The sequence below is a fragment of the Pongo pygmaeus genome, chromosome 12, assembly GCF_028885625.2.
Source record: "Pongo pygmaeus isolate AG05252 chromosome 12, NHGRI_mPonPyg2-v2.0_pri, whole genome shotgun sequence".
Lineage (NCBI taxonomy): Eukaryota > Metazoa > Chordata > Mammalia > Primates > Hominidae > Pongo > Pongo pygmaeus.
Window position 1 is genome coordinate 114037787 of NC_072385.2, and position 19371 is coordinate 114057157.

The 19371-nt window shown below is 37.3% G+C and overlaps 1 protein-coding gene across 2 annotated transcripts; it reads left to right on the forward strand.

The window, feature by feature from the left end:
* Positions 1-1618: 1618 nt before the first annotated feature.
* TTC32 (tetratricopeptide repeat domain 32) lies at positions 1619-15850 on the forward strand. 2 transcript variants are annotated; one of them, XM_054474994.2, is made up of 3 exons: positions 1619-8878; positions 12507-12673; positions 13411-15850. In XM_054474994.2, exons 1-3 carry the CDS (start codon positions 8730-8732, stop codon positions 13548-13550), a joined length of 456 nt encoding a protein of 151 aa, XP_054330969.1. In that variant the 5' UTR covers positions 1619-8729; the 3' UTR covers positions 13551-15850. The 2 variants fall into 2 exon arrangements, with proteins under 2 accessions (XP_054330969.1, XP_054330971.1); XM_054474996.2 differs by lacking the exon at positions 1619-8878 and adding an exon at positions 8891-9109.
* The last annotated feature ends 3521 nt before the right edge of the window (positions 15851-19371 follow it).

Consider the following 19371-nt stretch of genomic DNA (forward strand, 5'->3'; position numbering starts at 1 on the left):
CATAAACAGAATATTGAAGACAGCATCATTAAACAGTTATGTTGTTCTCCTTGCAAAAAACATGTACTGACTTCCCGTTGAGTAATGCCAAGTTGTTTTTTTTAATTATAAAACTTGCCCTTAATTACATGTTTCAAAGTGGTGTGGTGGGCCAAAGTATTGAAATGATGGAACTGACTGATAAAGCTGTACAAATAAGCAGTGTGCCTAACAAGCAACACAGTAATGTTGACATGCTTAATTCACAAATGCTAATTTCATTATAAATTGTTTTGCTAAAATACACTTCGAAACTATTTTTCTGTATTCCAAGAGCTGAGATCTTAGATTTTATGTAGTATTAAGTGAAAAAATATGAAAATAATAAACATTGAAGAAAAAAATAACTTGTGTTTATTCCACATTTTCTTTATCTATAACTTATGGAGAACACGATGTTTGCTTTGTCTTCATTTAAGTATTCTGATGGGGGTTGGTTAGGAGGGTATTGGGCTCCAGAGTGGAGAAGGGGAAAAGGGGGCAGGAGATATACAATACCACTTTTGCTACCAAACAAGGGGGAAAAAACCCCAACAACCTTCCAGAGACAAATGTCAGACATTGGAGGTTGCTGTGAACTACTCCTTAATGGTCATGCTGAGTTCTCATTTAGGAACGAAGGAAATTATGTCCTATTAGACCTATGAGAGAAAATAAAGAATACTAAATTTGATAATGTTGTAGCTCCAAGATTTTCTACTCAGTTTCAAAATGAAAATAGGACTATTATATTGCCCCTACTGTCTATTTTAAAGACCATTTTTTTCTCTAAGAAACTAATATTTACTGTTTTTTTTTTTTTTGAATATAAAAAGCAGGCCAGGCGCAGTGGCTTACGCCTATAATCCCAGCACTTTGGGAGGCTGAGGCGGGCGGATCACGAGGTCAGGAGATTGAGACAATCCTGGCTAACACAGTGAAACCCCGTCTCTACTAAAAATACAAAAAATTAGCCAGGCGTGGTGGCAGACGCCTGTAGTCCCAGCTACTTGGGAGGCTGAGGCAGGAGAATGGCATGAACCCGGGAGGCAGAGCTTGCAGTGAGCCAAGACAGCGCCACTGCACTCCAGCCTGGGTGACAGAGCGAGACTCCGTCTCAAAAAAAAAAAAAGATTAAAAAAAAAATAAAGCAAAAATGTTCATGGCAGAAATTTTCAAAAATACATAACAGTATAAATGAGAAAGTAAAATTAGTCTAAATAAAATTTTAGTTGAATTTAAGAGATGAAAAAAACTGAAGTGACACTGAAGAAATTTGTATAATTGGTTTCTTCGTACCAAAATCAGTATTTGTTCTTAAGAGATTTCTTTAAAATTAAAAGAAAGTAGACATTAAAATGCTTTGGGAAGCCGTGGCAGGCGATCACAAGGTTGGGAGTTTGAGACCAGCCTGGCCAATATGGTGAAACCCTGGCTCTACTAAAAATACTAAAATTAGCCGGGCATGGTGGCGGGTGCCTGTAGTCCCAGCTACCTGGGAGGCTGAGGCAGGAGAATTGCTTGAACCTGGGAGGCGGAGCTTGCAGTGAGCCAAGATTGTGCCACTGCACTCCAGCCTGGGCGACAAAGCGAGACTCTGTCTAAACAAAACAACAACAACAACAACAAAAAACCAAAAAAATTATTTAGCTAATTTATTGTTTGGCAGAGTTTAAATTTCTAGGTAGTAAAATTGAGAGAGATTTAGAAAAAATGAGATGCTTCTACACACTACAATGGCTAAAACTGACAAGAGAAATGGTGAGGGTATAGAACAGCTGAAACCCTCATACACTGCTGATGGAAATGCAAAACAGTACACTCACTTGGGAAAAGTTTGGAAGTTTCTTCTAAATTTAAATACACACTTAACATAGAACCCAGAAATCTCACTCTTAGGAATTTACCCAGAAGAAATCAAAACACATTTACAAGAAGACTTGAATGCAAATGTACATAGTTTTATTTATAGTAGACAGAAACTGGAAAGAAACCAAATATCCATTAATATGTGAATGTATAAACAAATTGTGGACTATCCACACAATGAAATACTACTCAGCAATAAAAAGGAATGAACTGACACAAGTAACAACATAGATGAATCTTAAAAGCATTGTGCTACGTGCAAGAAGCCAGATATAGAAGACAGCATACTGTATGATGTTATTTATATGAAATTCCAGAAAAGACAAAATCATAGAAAGTAGTACCTGAGATCAGGGAGAAGAGTAGGTGATAGACTTCAAAGGTGTACAAAGGAGCATTGTGGGATGATAGAAATGTTCCATATCTTGGTTTTGGTGATGATTACATGACTCCACATTTGTTAAAACTCATCAAATTGACCATTTAACATTGGTAGTTTTATTTTTTTAATAAGAGATTTCTATTTTAGTTGAATTCAACAGAAGAAAAAGAAACTGAGGTGAGACTGAATAAATTGCTGTATTATGTCTTTATACTGAGCGCTATCAGCTCCTAAGAGATTTCTCTAAAGTTAAAAGCAATTAATGTAAATGATACCTCCAGCTGATTGAAGTCCACCCTTTCCACACTGATGTGCAATTATATGGGAAAAAAAATCAAGTCCATATATGTAGGTAACAATTTCTGGTTTCTTTTTCTGTTCCATTGATCTATTTGTCTTTCTTTGGCCCAAAGCAGAATGTCTCACTTATTATAGTTTTTAAAATAGGTCCTGCTATCTGGTACAAGTCCTACTTTGTTTTTCTTCTTTAAAAATGTTTTGTCACTCTCAGTTCTTTGCACTTCTTTTCTACATATACAACTATATAACCATGTTTAATGACTGCTTTTTTTAAAAAAAATACTTCTCAATCGTCATATCTTTCATTTCTTTTTATCATCTTATTGCACTGGCTAGGATACCCAATACAATGCTGAAAAATTAAAGTGATGATACTGGGCATCCTTTTCTTATTCTTAATCTCAAAGGAGTTTTTCAATATTTTAAGAAATCATTGCTTATTATATTTTCTGTAGACATTTTGTTGGTAGGTTTTAATAAGTATGTCTTCTTGTCCTAGTTTGCTAAGGAGTTGAATTTTATTAACTACATTTTCTATATCTGTTGAGATTTTTCTTCAATTTGTTGATGTGGTGAGTTAAGTACTACAAGCAAGAATACTTGATAATGCTAAAAACTGCTATTCACAGTGACAATGTAACATGTATCTGTAGACATAGATATAACACCTAATATCTATGCTCGTAGCAACCACCTTTATAAAGCAGAAACTGCAGTGGATGCAACAAAATCAATTAATAGAAATACAGTAATAATGACTTCAATGCAATGTTGTTACAACGATCTCTTACAGAAAACACACTTGCCACTTGATTTTTCCCTATTTTTTATGTGATGAAATAGACATAGCATAAAATTTACTATCTTAATCATTTTTAAATTTTTTTAATTTAATTTTTTACAAGACGTGGTCTAGCTCTGTCAACCAGGCTGGAGTGCAGTGGCACAATCATAGATCACTGCAGCCTCAAAATCCTGAGCACAGTAATCCTCCCACCTCAGCTTCCCAAAGTGCTGGGATTACAGGCATGCGATCCTGCGCCTTGCCTATCTTAATCATTTTTAAGTGTACAGTTAAAGTGGCATTAACTATATTTATTAAGTACATTCATATTGTTCATATTCCAACACCACCACCACCATCCATCCATCCATCCATCTCCAGAATTCTTTATCTTGCAAAACTAAAACTGTATGCTCATTGAACAATAACTCCCTATCCCCCTTAAAGCTGTCCCTGGCAACCACATTCTACTTTCTGTCTCTATGAATTTGACTACTCTGGGTACCTCATAAAAATGGAATCATTCAGTCTTTTTGTGGCTGGCTTAATTCACTTCATGTAATGTCCTCAAGGTTCATCCATGTTGTAGCACGTGGCAGAATTTGTTCTTTTTAAGACTGAATAATACTCCATTGTATGAGTATATCATATTTCGCTTATCCACTCATCTGTTGATGGACACTTGGATTGCTTCCACCTTTTACCTAGTGTGAACAATACCGCTATGAACGTGGATGTGTAAATATCTCTTTAAGACCATGCTGTCAGATATTTTGGGTATACACTTAGAAGTGGAATTGCTGAATCAAATGGTTATTCTTAGTATTTGATGAAGTGTCACACCATGCGGTTGCACCATTTTACATTCTCACCAATAGTGCATAAAGATTCCAGTTTCTTCACATCCTCACCATTTATTTCTTCTTAATAGTTTCCATCCTACTGGAATGGTGAGAAGTGGTATTTGATTGTAGTTTTGATTTGCATTTCCCTAATTATTAGTGATGTTGAGCATTTTTTCATGTTCTTATTGGCCACATGTGTATCTTCTTTAGAGAAAAGTCTATTCAAATCCTTTGCCCATTTCTGCATTGGATTGTTTTGCTTTATTGTTGTTTTTGGAAGTTCTTTATATATTCTGGGTATTAATCCCTTATTCACATATATGACTTGTAAATATTTTTTAACTCTGATAGTGTCTTTTCATGCACAAGGGTTTTTAAATTCTTGTCAAGCCCAATTTGTGTAGTTTTTTTCTTTTGTTGCCTGTGCCTTGATGTCATATTCACAAAATCATTGCCAAATTCAGTGTTGTTAAGCTTTTGCCATATGTTTTTTCCTAAGAGTTTGTAATTTTAGTTCCTACATTTAGGTCATGGTCTATTTTGATTTAATTTTTGTATATGGTGTAAGAGTCCAACTTCATTCTTTTGCAGTGGATCTCCAATTATCCTAGTACCATTTGTTTAAAAAACTGTCTTTATGCCAATAACACACTTGTTTTGGGTAATGTAGCTTTGCAGTAAGTTTTGAAATCAGGAAGTGAGTCCTTAAACTTTGTTCGTTTTCCAAAATTGTTTTGGCTATTTGAGAGCCCTTGTAATTCCATATGAATTTGAGGATGGAGTTTTCTATTTCTGCAGAAACATCATTGGGATTTTGATAAGGATTCCATAGAATCTGAAGATTGATTTATATAATACTAACATCTAAACAATATTAAGTCTTCTAATCCATGAACATGAGATGTCTTTCCATTTATTCATGTCTTAATTTCTTTTAGCAATGTTTTATAGTTTTAATTGTACACATCTTTTACTTTCTTGGTTAATTCCTAAATATTTTTTACTTTTTGATGTTACTGTAGACGGAATTGTTTTCCTTTTCTTTTCTTTCTTTTTTATGAGACAGAGTCTTGCTCTGTTGCCCAGGCTGGAGTGCAGTGGTGCAAGGCACAATCTTGGCTCCCTGCAACCTCCACTTCCCAGGTTCAAGTGAGTCTCCTGCCTCACCCCCTGAGTAACTGGGATTACAGGTGCCTGCCACCACACCTGGCTAAATTTTGTATTTTTCGTAGATATGGGGTTTTGCCATGTTGGCCAGGCTGGTCTCGAACTCCTGACCTCAAGTGATCCACCCACCTTGGCCTCCCAAAGTGTTGGGATTACAGGTGTCAGCCACCGTGCCTGGCTGGAATTGTTTTCTTAATTTCATTTTTGGATAGCTTCATTTAGTGAATAAAAATGCAACTGATTTTTGCATGTTGATTTCATATCCTCCTACCTTGCTGAATTCATTAGTTATAATCATTTTTTAAATGGAATCTTAAGAAGGACTGGTGTTGGTTCTTCCTTCAACATTTAGTAGAATTCATCAGTGAAGCCATCAGGTCCAGGGCTTTTCTTTGTCAAGAGGTTATTTTTAGATTACTGATTGAATCTCCTTACAGGTTACAGGCTGATATGGTTTGTCTGTGTCCTCACCCAAATCTCATCTTGAATTGTAGCTCCCATAATTCCCACATGTTGTGGGAGGGAGCCGGTGGGAGATAAAACTGAATCATGGGGGCAGTTTCCCCCATACTGTTCTCATGGTAGTGACTAAGTCTCACAAAATCTGATGGTTTTATAAGGGATTTCCCCCTTCACTGTTCTCTCATTCTCTCTTGCCTGCTGCCATGTAAGACATGCCGTTTGCCTTCTGCCATGATTGTAAGGCCTCCCCATCCACGTGGAACTGTGAGTCCATTAAACCTCTTTTTTCTTAAAAAAAAAAAAATACCCACTCTCAGGTACGTCTTTATTAGCAGCGTGAGAACAGACTAATACACAGGTCTATTCATATTTTCTATTTCTTCATGATACAATCTTTGTAGGTTTTTTGTTTCTAGGCATTTGCTCATTTCATCTAGTTTCTCCTTTTTCGGCATACAATTGTTCACAGTACTCTCTTACAATCCTCTTTATTTCTGTAGAATTGATGGTAATATTCCCATTTTCATTTCTGATTTTAGTAATCTGAGTCTTTTTCTTTTTCTTAGTTAATTTAGCTCAAGTTTTATTAATTTTTTAAATCTTTTTAAGAACCAACTTTTGGTTTTGTTGATTCCATTTTTGTTTCTGTAGTTTGATCTTTTATTATTTTCTTCCTCTGCTAGCTTTGTGTTTGCCATTTGTTCTTGATATTTAATGTTAATAAATGTTTTACTTGTTTATAAATCTGTTAATATTCCAACTGTTTTTTAATATAATTGCTTTCCTTTGTAATCTTATGTTTTAAAAACACTTGAAAACATTGAAACGACATAGGCTTCACTACACTTGTAAAGGTGCCATAGCACAAAAAAGGTTAAGAATCTTACTCCTATTTAGAAACCCCCTTCCCAAATCCCCAATTTCCATTACATGTCCTATTTTCCTCTTAGATCACTGGTTTTTAGACACATAAATATTCCTGTTATTCCTTGAACAGAACAAAGCAAAACTTCTAGTCAGGTGTGGTGGCTCATGCCTGTAGTCCTAGCACTTTGGGAGGCTGAGGTGGGCAGATGTCTTGAACTCAGGAGCTGGAGATTAGCCTGGATGAGATGGGGAAACCCATCTCTACAAAAAATACAAAAATTAGCTCACTGCCAACCACCTCCACCCAGAAAGGATTCTCGTGCCTCAGCCTCCTGAGTAGCTGTGATTACAGGCACCTGCCACCACGCCCAGCTAATTTTTTGCATTTTTAGTAGAGATGGGGTTTTGCCATGTTGGCCAGGCTGTTATCAAACTCCTGACCTCAGGTGATCTGCCCGCCTAGGCCTCCCAAAGTGCTGGGATTACAGGCATGAGCCACAGCGCCTGGCCATCTCCACTTTTTCTTATCCTCCAAAAGGATTAACATCCCTGGCTTTATGTAGAATAGTGTACGCTGCCACATCAGTGTTTGAGTCATTCCCCAGAAGAGAAGGGAACCCCCCCTCCATCTTTTTTTTGCAACATGTTGTCTTCCCTTTGCTGTTGCTTCCCCCCACACACTTGGTTTTGTTCTATCCTGTACTTCAGATTTGTTTTTTGTTTTGTTTTTTTCATATTGAAAAGATGACATTGCTCCAAGAGGCAAAAATAAATGTGAACTGAAAAAAAAAGCTTTTTATCTTATTAATTTTTTAATCCACCTGGAATGAATATTATGTCAATTGGGAGCTTAAATGCATTTTTCCTCAAATGGTTAACTAATCCTCCCAATAGCACTCATTTGAATAATCTGTCCGTTCCCCATATTTGTTACATGTCTTTTACAAAATACAACCTATTTGGGGTATGTTTCTGGGCTTTTGTTCTATTGAGCTGTCCATTTGCTTACACCAGAAATGCCAGTTTATTTTTTTGTAGTCTTGCAATCTTTTAATTTCTACTAGTGCTTTTTAATTTAACATTAATCCACTGTATTTGTATTTTTTTCAGTGATGGTAAATGGAAAAAATTAAAAATCTAATGAAAGCAGCCAAAAGCACATAATTTATGTCCTGTTAAGACTTCTGCATGCAAGTATCATGCTCCAAATATATTTTTCATCTTTACTTTTTATGACGGAAAGGGCTCAAGTACTTCGGGAAGCAAAACAGAACTGAGGAACGCCGAGAAGATACAGAGCAGGCATGTAGGGTAGCGTGGCTGGCAACTGTTCTTACATAATTTTAATCTGAATTATACGTAATGTACGTAATAAATTACTATTTGGATTTCCCTTTGGCATAAACAGCCAGGGAATATAACTAACATCAAAGATCCCGGACTCTTGACACAATATACTACTAATCGTAACACAATTCTAGAGGGTCAAAAAAGGTAGAGAAGTTTGGACCGTGGAACAGACCTGGTGGAATGTCGACACGAAGCGTTTCAGGGTAGACAAAGCCTGCTCAGAACACCCAAAACGCGGAGTGTTGCTAAGTTGGGACGCTGAAAGGCAAGGGAGTGACAGGAAGTCCGCAGGCTAATTCGCCATTAAGAAACAGAACCGTGGCTTCTTCCACCTCCAGCGTCATCGGTCCCCAATTCGCTGTAACAAACGGATAGTGTCTCGCAGCATTAGACAACGGACTTGGAAATCAGTTTGCGACCACGCATCGGCGCCTCTTCTATGAAAAGAGGAAGGCGGGTCCAGCAGTGGTAACGACAGAAACATAGTTCACATGGGCTACTGCAAACACCCCGCCAGCAGCGGAACCGTTATCTCGCGAGACGACGGATCCCCATAAGGCACAAACCTAGCGCCAAGGTTGGCTGTGAAAGTAGATTCCAGGGTGCGGAAGTAGCTTTGTGGTGCCACCTCTAACCGCTCGGAGGTCAACCTCCATTCTACACCGAAAACTAGGCCTTGGCTGCTATGGAAGGACAGCGGCAAGAAAGCCACGCAACCCTAACACTCGCCCAGGATCATTTCAACAAGGGCGAGTACGCGGAGGCCGAGGCGCTGTACTCCGCTTACATTCGCCAGTGCGCCTGCGCGGCCTCCAGCAACGAGAGTCCCGGGAGGTAACTATCGCGAGACCTGGGGCCGCGGCGACCCCGGGTGGAGGCGACGTTGGGGCTGTCTGGGCTCCTGTCTTCGCCTCTGGAGCACACGGGAGGCGCTTGTTATAACCCAGCACTAGGACTGAGCGGGCGGACGTTCGTCTTTCTAGAAAGGCCTAGGCGAGACCTAGGACGAGGGCGGCGGAGAACGCGAGGAGGAAGCCCACCCGCGAGGAGCCAGCTGCCGCGATGGTGCGGGGAGCTTCCGGGAACCAAGCCCTTTGCGCGATCCTCGGGCGCAGGCCGCCGCCTCTCACCCCGCCGTCTCTCCTTCCACGTTCCTCATTCCCACCCAGAGACTTAGGACAGATAGGAATTTTCCACTCGTGATTTTAGCTGGCGGGAAATCTGCGACCTGGGAAGGGAAGGGGTCACGGCTGCGTAGGGCCACAGTACCGCTACTCCCATCAGTGTCACAGCGCAGGCTCTTGGTGGTGTTTTCCACTTGTTGTGAAAAACGTTTAAATATGTGGAAGAGAGCATAACGAAAGTCTAGGTGTTTATCGCTTGGCTTAAGCATTATCAGTTTACCTATTTTATTCATCCATGGATGTTTCATCCCACCATGTCATCATCACATAGTTACTTAGTATCAAGTAGTCAGTGTTGGAACCGTTCTGATCGACTAATAAGGTGTTTTGTTCTTTGGTTCGCTTTTCGCAGTTAGTTCAAGTCAGGATACACATCAAGTCTTTAAGTCTCTTCACCTTCCGCTCCTTTGTTTGTTGAGGAAACCGATTCTTGTGTCCTTTGAATTTCCGTGTTTTGGACTTGCTGACTGAATCTCTTCTTTTAATGAGGTCATCTGTCTCATATTGCTGTGAATTGGTGGTTAAACCTTGAGGTTTGATCCAATTGAATTCAGATTCAATATCATGGCAAGAATACTTTTTAGGTGGGTGTGTATACTTTCACTAGGAAGCACATAATGATTCGCTGGCTTTCTCTCTGTGATGTGAGCGGCTTCACCTGTTACTGTCTGCTTGCCCAAAGCATCTTTTCGGCTTGTGCCTGGATGTGTAGCATTTGTTTTTACTCCAAGTCTTGCCTCGATTGGGCATGGTGGTGGTATGAAGTGGACCAGGATGAGAAAAGAACAGAGGGGTTGGTTGAACTTGAACAGCTTTTTGAACAGTTGTGAGTTGTCTGTTGTGGATTTGAGTTTTCTGGACAGGATGCCAGCTTGTCTTTTGTATGAGGCTTAACTAAACACTAAGGACTTGATTCTTACCCGGTTTGTTACACTTACATGGAATTAAACCAGAAAGATAAAATTGCCTTCTCATTTCAATAACACACAAGAATAATAATAGAAGTTTCTGAACAGGCAATAAGATGGTACCATCTACTTTCCTCATTGTATCTCCCCCATAAAAAAGATAAGTAAATAGCGAAACTATTCATGTTTCAAGCTCTAAGAATAGACTTATCTAGTAGATTTAAAAAAGTATTCATCAGCATCAGGTGTACTGATCCTGTCTAGTCTTGTTATTCTTCCTTCTTTGCACATCTCAGCCTAAGAACACAAGTGTCTGTAGCAAATATAATCGCTATGCCTTACCAGCACAGGAAAGACAGTTTGTCATAGCGCAGTAGAAGGGAGTTCATCATGCCTGAATTCCGGTCTTGGCACTGCCACATGGCTAATGTCTCAGCCTCAGTTTTTCATCTGTAAAATAAGCTTTTGATAAAATTCTAGGAACTCATGGATTGAAACTGAATTCTGTCATTTCAACTTTTTCCCTTCAATTTGTCTTTTGGAGTTTACATTTATTTTTGAAGTATTGGATCACTGAATCATTTTGAAACAATATTTGCAATTTTTGAATGCCTTTCATTCTGAATGGTTTGTGACGTTTTCTTTTAATATCTGAAGTATAGCTTTAGTCATAAACCTAATTTCCAAAGTGTGTGTGTGTGTGTATATATATATATATATTTTTTTTTATTTTTTATTTTTGCGAAAGTTAGCAAATCCTAAAAATTCACATTTGGGTTAGGTAACTTGAATGAATTCCATTATAATAAATACTATCATTACAAAAATTTTAATATTACAAAAAATTTCAGCTTCAACTGTTAGTCCATTTCTTTAAAGTATGAAACAAAATTTCCACATGAAAAAGATTTTAGAATTTGATTTAATGAGATCTAATTCTAAATCTAACATTTTGTGATTCTCTATATTACGAATATATAATTAGTATTAAAAACTTATAAAAATAATTTTGAAACTTCGATTTAATGACTAAAACCTTACTGGCATCCTGAGGTTGGTTTTTTCTTCAAACTCTCTACTGGGAGCAGTTCAACTAGTGTCATGTCACACACAGGTGAAGGGGAGTGGTACCCTCTTGTAATCTAGGTTTTAATGGGGGTGGTTAGTGGCATCCAGAAGTATCCTTACACCCAGTCTCCATCACAGCTCATAGAATAGACATTTTCTAAAATTGCGACAGTTCCTCTCCATCGTTAGCAAACTTGGTTTGAAGGAGGCCCTTAGGCTGTAAGTGCCTCTTAGGGTAGCAGTAGTTACAGTCCCTGTCTGAAATCTCAAGGATCAAGATATTAAGAGAAGTAGCTTTTATTTACACTAACTGCATTCACAGATATTTTCGGAGGACTATACTTTTTACTACGGGGTATTACAAAGAAGTGACAGATGAGTTCTCTGTTTGGTTCTAATTTGAGAATTGCTTTGGGAAAAAAGAAAGGGAAACAGAATCATCCCTGACTCGGAGCAGAGGCACTAATGTTCTCTGTGCAGACTATTTGTCCTGTGCAGAGAAAGGTTCAGGGCAGCCAGGGGCTGTGTCCTGTTGAGCTGGTGGCTAGTCAGAGCTACCTGGGTGTACAGCCCAGGAAAGGCTGCTAATTTAAAGCTCTTTGGGCAACCTCTAGTTCCCTCAGGTGCAGAGCCAGTTCTGCACAAAGGACATCCAAACTGACTGGAGCCCTGAGGGGGTCTAAAGGAGCCCATCCTCCTAGCAGGAAGCCAGCCTGGCATTGGGGAGAATGCCAGCTGAGGCTGGAGGGAGGGCAACTCTGTCCCCAGAGATAACTTCCTGGGGATCATAGCATGTTGAATTTTCACTTAGCGTTAACTTTAGTTTTTTATTGATGGAAAATGATTTGAAATCTCATTGTTTTAAGATCACTTAAAAATTTGAGAATGAAATTGATTCACATTGTGACATGTCCATAGCAAACTCGGGCTTTGGGCTGGCTTTCCCTCTTTGCTTAGTATTTATCTGTTCTGTCTTCTTTGCCCTGCTGGTGTGTGCTTAGAAAAATGAACAATCATTTTAATGTTGTATTCAGCAGAACAAGTCGGCAGTGAACACACTGTAAAGTTAGTATGCTTTTCAGGTTGACATTGCAGTGGTATAACCCTACAAAAATAGATAACAGGGTTAAACAAAAATTGAATTTAGCTCTTTATTTGTACGTTTTTTCTTCAGCTTGGATTTTCAGTGTTGATGCTGCATGTTATAGGCTGTGAAGTTTGACAATACCCAAAAGAGAATGAAAGTGGAAATGAGAGGAATTTGGTAACACGGTGTTTTTAATGTGAACTTTTTGTTTAAAGCAAATGCAGCCCTGAGGATTTGGCTACTGCATATAACAACAGGGGGCAAATCAAGTACTTCAGGGTTGATTTTTATGAAGCCATGGATGACTACACATCTGCCATAGAAGTCCAACCCAATTTTGAAGTTCCATATTACAACAGAGGGTTGATACTATATAGGCTGGGTAAGAATTTTTTTTTCTTTTTGGGTTTTGTCATTGACTGTATTCTGTGATTTCAGAGCTTTCAAATGTTGTAAAACTAACGTGGTAATCAAATTTTAAAGTTCTGTGAAATTTAGGTTTAGAGCTTGGAACAAAGGAAGTGTCCCTGAGTTTATTTTAGGCTTTTGATAGGCGTTATAGATCACAGCAGAGCACTGGGGTGGGAATTGGACCTGGGCGCAGGAGCAGGGGTGACCCCATTACTTTGTGCTTGTGCATTCCCGGCTGTGAAATGAGGGCAATTCAGATGTTCACTTCTGAAACTTTTCTGAGTTAAAATCTTTGAAGACACACAAGACAACAGAAAGTGAACTTTAGATTCTTGAATTAAAGGGACCATAGGTACTGTTTCTTCATTTAAAGTGTCAAAAAGAAAATTAGTTCCTGTTTCTTAATTTTACTGCAATTATGTAAAACAGGCGATACAGTTTTGTTAAAATTTTAAGATGATTGATAATATTTACCTGTTAAATCTCAATAAATAAACCCATAGCTAATTTTAGGTGTATTATTCCTTAAGGGCACACAAAATTACTTTAATATACACATCTCTATATTATTAAGATAAAAAAATTCGTTTACTAGAAGTGACTGAAAGCTCATAAAAGCAAAAGTACGTGTATCAAAGCTTTGCCATGAATAATATATAGAAATACTCAGTTTCTTTTCTCTTTTCCGTTTTTTGGGTTCTGGTACAGGATATTTTGATGATGCTTTGGAAGATTTCAAGAAGGTCTTAGATTTAAATCCTGGATTTCAAGATGCTACTTTGAGTTTAAAACAGACTATTCTAGACAAAGAAGAAAAACAAAGAAGAAATGTTGCAAAAAATTATTGATATTTTTAACTTAACGGAAGTATTGATTCATGATCCTTACATCTGCATCTAGTTATCAGTAATTTAAAATAGATATTGAGCTATTTTGATTTATATTTAAGAAATTAATACATTAGCACTGAAAGTTAAATAGTGTGTTTAAGGTAGTTAATTTCAGGTTGAATGGGTTTTTTTAATGAAGTATAAATAATACCAATGTATAAGTGTATATTATTATATTAAATATTATAGTAAAAAGGAATGTGTGGTGTTTTCTTCAGCAAAACTATTTTTGTGATTTTTTTATTCTCAACTTTTTATTTAAAAAATGTTACATCTGCAGAAAAGTTGAAAGTATAATAAAATAAACTCTTCAGTTAAATTCATGAGTTGTTAATATTGTGCCACACTTGCTTTTTCTATTTAAATATATAGCTTTTTGCTGAACCATTTGAAAATAAGGTGCCGAGGTCACAGTACTTCGCCCCTAAATATTTCAGCCTACATTTTCTAAGATTGAAGACATCCTCCTTTATAACCACAATACCTTTATAATACCTAATAAAATGAATAATTCTGTAATGTCAGCCATATCCAGCCCATATTCCAAAGTGTGTAGATTTTTATTTGGATCTAGAGCCAATCAGGTTTCAATTGCATTTTTTTTTTTTTATGTTTCTCTCAGTTCTTTTAATCTAGTCCCCTGTCCATTTACTCGCCCTAGCATTGGCTTTGAGAGAAAGGCTATTTTATATAGCTAGGCTAGAGAGACATAACATTTAGGCTTAAAAACAAACATGTCCTACAAGAGAACAATTTGAAAGTTCAGCTTGAATTACGCTTGATTTTCTCAAGTAATCATTGATAAAAATAGGTTAAGATTTAAATATTGAACATAGTTTTCTGTCTCTGGATAATGACAATTGTTGCCAACATTTACTGAATACTATAAGCCAAGCACTGTTCAAATCTCCATAATAATTTGGTGATCAGGTAGGAATGTATAGAGAGGTGAGGAAATGACAAAAAGCACTTAGTAAATATAAAGTTTAAAAATCTTTTATTTTGGTGCTGCCAACAATTAGGCCCTTTATGAGGCTATCAAAAACAGGGAAGAACTTGAAGGGAAAACAAACTAACACCAGCCATATGCCATCTACATTTTTTGTTTTTTATTGTTGTTTGGCTTCCAAAGATTTAGACCCTGCATCTCAGATCTCCCAAACTAGTTTATTACTGCTATGGAAAAGCTGTTCTGTGGTGGAAATTACCAGAATCAGGAGAAAGGAAAGTGTCTTTGCTTTGTGTTTCCAGAGGAAGGCGCAGGGTAACTTCTGTGGCCTCAGATGCAATCATCATCAGCAGCCTTAAAATACTTTTTTTGTGTGTGTATGAGTAATCTCATGAAGCAGAAAAAGTAATTGCCCTGTTTGTAGCTCATAAGTAATATCTGGCAAAATACATGGAGAGTTTGGGCTGTAGGTAAGTGAATATTAAGAGGAAATTAAGTTTCATGGCCTAGAAACAAAGTCTCTGTTTCTGGAATTATTCACACTTTCCAAAATGGTTTATCTTATATTTGTTGGAAATCTAAAAAAATTTCTAAAATTGCATTAAAATGTAGAAAAATCCTTCTTAGGAAAACTTTTTTTTAAAAAAGCAAGTTCCCTAGACCTTGGGAGGGAAAGCTTTAAGCCATTCCACCCAGAGAAGCAAATGCTTAATGTTTAATATTATTTTCTCTTGACTCATATTCTCTTTACTCTTGACTGGGATCAGATGGAATATGAAAAGGAAAAATTGTTTAACATTTTCATGTGGTTTGTTAGATTATATTCAAAATTTCTTCATCCTTTATCAGAAAAAAAAAAGTCACTGAAATTCAGAATCAGCAGTTGCTGATTGTAGACCCAGGCACTCATTTTCTCTTGTCTTGTTACTGGAAATAAAGAATAATTCATTTACCTTATTTAGCGTTGAAACTTTAGGCATTATTCAGATTCTAAGTTTCTGATTGACCAAATAATACCTTGGATATTTACCTTAAAAGATATTCATTACTGTTCATATTTCCCACATTTAAGTATTTGTTATTTCCTTTTTCTACTAGAAAAGTAACTGTTTTCTAATTTTTTCCTTTGTAAAAACAAAAGAATTGTGGTTTGCTATAAGGTTTCTCTTTCACAAAGAGGTAAGATAGGATAAAATGGATTTAAGTTACTTTTGAGTTTAGAATATTACTCCTAACAGTAGTTGAAAAGTATGGAGCTGTTTGTTTTTTCTGAAATTTGGAACTGAATAAAACCCTTTATGATAGCAAAGCAAATATCCAAGTCAGTCTTTAGTCTATTTGCCCTTTTGCTCTGTCTTTTTTGGTTTTCTGTTTTTCACTGGCTTCTCTACCCTCTCAATCCTAAATGTAGCCTTGGCTGCCTGCCATTTTGTAGGTCTTAAATCTTTCTCCGTGGGCATGATATATTTCAACCCCACCTACCACTCAGCGTTTACACTGATTCTTGTCTCAATGTCTCCCTTTCTGCCAAGTCTAACCCCCTTAAAAATTTAACTCAAACAGTTTGTATATAAACCCTAATAGCATGTTTTTTTTTTTTCTTTTTTGAGACAGGGTCTCACTCTGTTGCCCAGGCTGGATTGCAGTGGCTTGATCACAGCTCACTGCAGCCTTGACCTCCCTGGGCTCAGGTGATCCTCCCACCTCAGCCTCCTAAGTAGCTTGGACTATAGGCATGCGCCATCATGCCCAGCTAATTTTTGTATATTTTGTAGATACGGGGTTTCACCACATTGCCTAGGCTGAGCATGAATGTTTACTATGCTAGTTTTTTGTTTTATTGAGAATAATTCACATATCATGTAGTTCATCCATTTAAAGTGTACAGTTCAATGGTTTGAAGGTATATTCAGAATTGCTGCACCATTTTTTCAAGGTTTTTGGGTATCCTGGTCTTGCGTGCAAACTGCACTTGAAGTTACAACACAGAAAAAATTTTATGCAAATTAATGACTAAACATGAGAGTGTTTCAAAAACAACAGCTCATGCACAAAACAGATCTAAGAGTCCTAAAAAGTGCTGCTTCTGGATTCATTCAAATATGTGGCACGATTCCACTTTGTCTCATGTGATGTTCTCTAACTAGAAACGTGTTGAGTAAATCAGACGGCTCATCTCTGCCTGAAATGGATGCTGAATTTAGTGTGTTTAGGTTAACATATTGCTACGCTAAACAAATTGTTGACAAACGTGTAATAGCTTTTCAAGAGCATAGTGAAAAGTTGACTGAATATTTGCTATTTAAGCTAGGTGTGTAATTTTAACAATTTCTATATAAATTCACATTTTGGTGTTTTCTGTGTTTCTAAAAAATGTGACAGTAAATTGTGAGAATAGAATGCCCATAATTTAAAATGGCAGTTGGTAAGAGAGGGAGAGTGAGATTTGTTAAATTTCAAATCTAATGTTAGGGGACTTCAAAGGACACCATTTCACTCTACAGAAAGGAAAGAAGGATAAGTATAGTCTAATTTCTGTTTTTGGAAAAACAAAGCAATTAATACAATTAAAACACATAGTTTATCCTTTTTAAAATCACAAGAAGGTAAAAGAACACATCATGTAGCAAGACAAATTATAAAACAAGCAACCTGTAAGGAAGCCCCTAAACTGAAATTATGAATGTGGATATAAAAGTAAAATAGGAACACAACAGTGTAATCCCAGGTTTATATGTGTCATCACAAAATCATAAATACAGCAGTTTAGTGAAGGTCTTACTCACTAGACTAGCATAGAGGATGAAGCTAAGAAGTTGAGTAACTTGTGCAAGGTTATGTCCAAAATCCATATAAATATTTGAAACTGAAATAAGTATCAATGTTTTTGCTGCTGGCATCAACTCACAGCAGATATGTGGACTTTTTTTTTTTTTTGGTCCTGATAAAAAAATTTAAATTGCTCATAAAATGTTTTAGTACCCAGCAAAGTGAGTATCAAAATAATATTAAAGTATGTTTTTAAATAATGGAATGTTATTGCAATGCCCACATTGCTTGGTGGTCATTTTTCTTATTAAAAACAGACACAAAAGATGGTGAAAAGCAGATTAATTTTAAGAGCAAACTCCATTTGGAAACTAGATAGCTACAGCTGCCAATATGTAAATTTTTATCTTATGTCAAAAAAAGCATCCAATACGTAGAAATAAGGCAAAAGGATTTGCATGTCATTTCAATATCATACCAGCAGACCCACTCAACGACTGTTTAATTCTCTTGGGGGGCCATGTGTGTGCCTTTCTTTGATTTTCTATTTACTCTTGATTAGGGCCCAGACTCTGGGAGGTTGTATGTAACTTGCAGATTTTTGTCCAGAGGAGATGCAAATGAACTCTGTCTGGTAGAAAAGATAACCCCAAAAGTTTTGGCTGTATTGCCCTGAAGAACGTTAACCAGTTTCGTATTTAACCTAGCAACTTTATTCCCAAATTCTTTCTTCATGCGCCATAAGTACTCAGTTATTCTAATGCTCTTTTACTACTCTGGTGGTTCTCTATTAATGAGTTAAACATTTTTCACGTTTTCATTCTATATTCTTATAAGAATCATGCTTAACTTTAAAAAACATTTTGACCCTACTACTGAAGAAACAACAAAAAACCCTTGGTATGGTTTGGCTGTGTCCCCACCCAAAATCTCATCTTGAATTGTAATCCCCATAATCCCCACGTGTCCAGGGAGAGACCAGGTGGAGGTAATTGAATCATGGAGCGGTTTCCCCGATGCTGTTCTCGTGATAGTGAGTTCTCACGAGATCTGATGGTTTTTAAGGGTTTGGCAAGTTCCTCCTTCTGTCATTCTTCCTACTGCCTTGTGAGGAAGGTGCCTTGCTTCCCGTTCTGCCATGATTGCAAGTTTCCTGCGGCCTTCCCAGCCATGCTGAACTGTGAGTCAATTAAACCTCTTTCCTTTATAAATTACCCAGTCTCGGCCAGTTCCTTACAGCAGTGTGAAAACGGACTAATACAACCCTTAAGTAGAATTTATTATTACATAGTCACATTATTTCTAGCAGGAATAAGAGCCAAGGGGGACTGAAAAGCTTCAGTTTTTCCTGTTGCCTCTTTTTTTTTTTTTGAGACAGAGTCTCGCTCTGTTGCCCAGTCTAGAGCGCAGTGGCGTGATGTCAGCTCACTGCAACCTCCACCTCCTGGGTTCAAGGGATTCTCCTGCCTCAGCCACCTGAGTAGCTGGGATTACAGGCGTGAGCCACCGTGCCTGGTCCACCTATTTCTTTAAACTATTCAACAATTCTTGTTTGGAGTGTGTGGAGGCTTGAGCTCTGGCTGAAGCAAAGTAGAGGGTAGGCCATCACATTCAATTTAAACACATGCAAAAAGTACTCCTTTTAAAAGTGGCAAACCTGCAGAATATAAGGTAAAAAGCAGTTCCTGTCTATCCTTCTAGGCCTTTTTCTTTGTACAAATACATGGGCACATGTATGCAGATGCATGTGCAGAATTATGGTATACATATTATTCAGTAACTTAAATCACTTATGATTTTGAACATTCTTTTGTTTAAGAACTTAGAAGTCTACCTTATTCTGCTTTAACACATAATTTTTAAAGCCGCATGAAAAGTGCTTGCCAATTTCTTGATATACAATTAATACATGGCTATGGTAATAAAAATTAAAACAGTACAGGAGGTATAAATAAAAAGACCCCCCGCCTTTCATATTTTTCTCTACAGCTAACCATTTTTAGCCAGAATAACTAGAAACAAAGGGTTAAAAGGCTCCCTTTCCTATTGCTGCTAGTCACA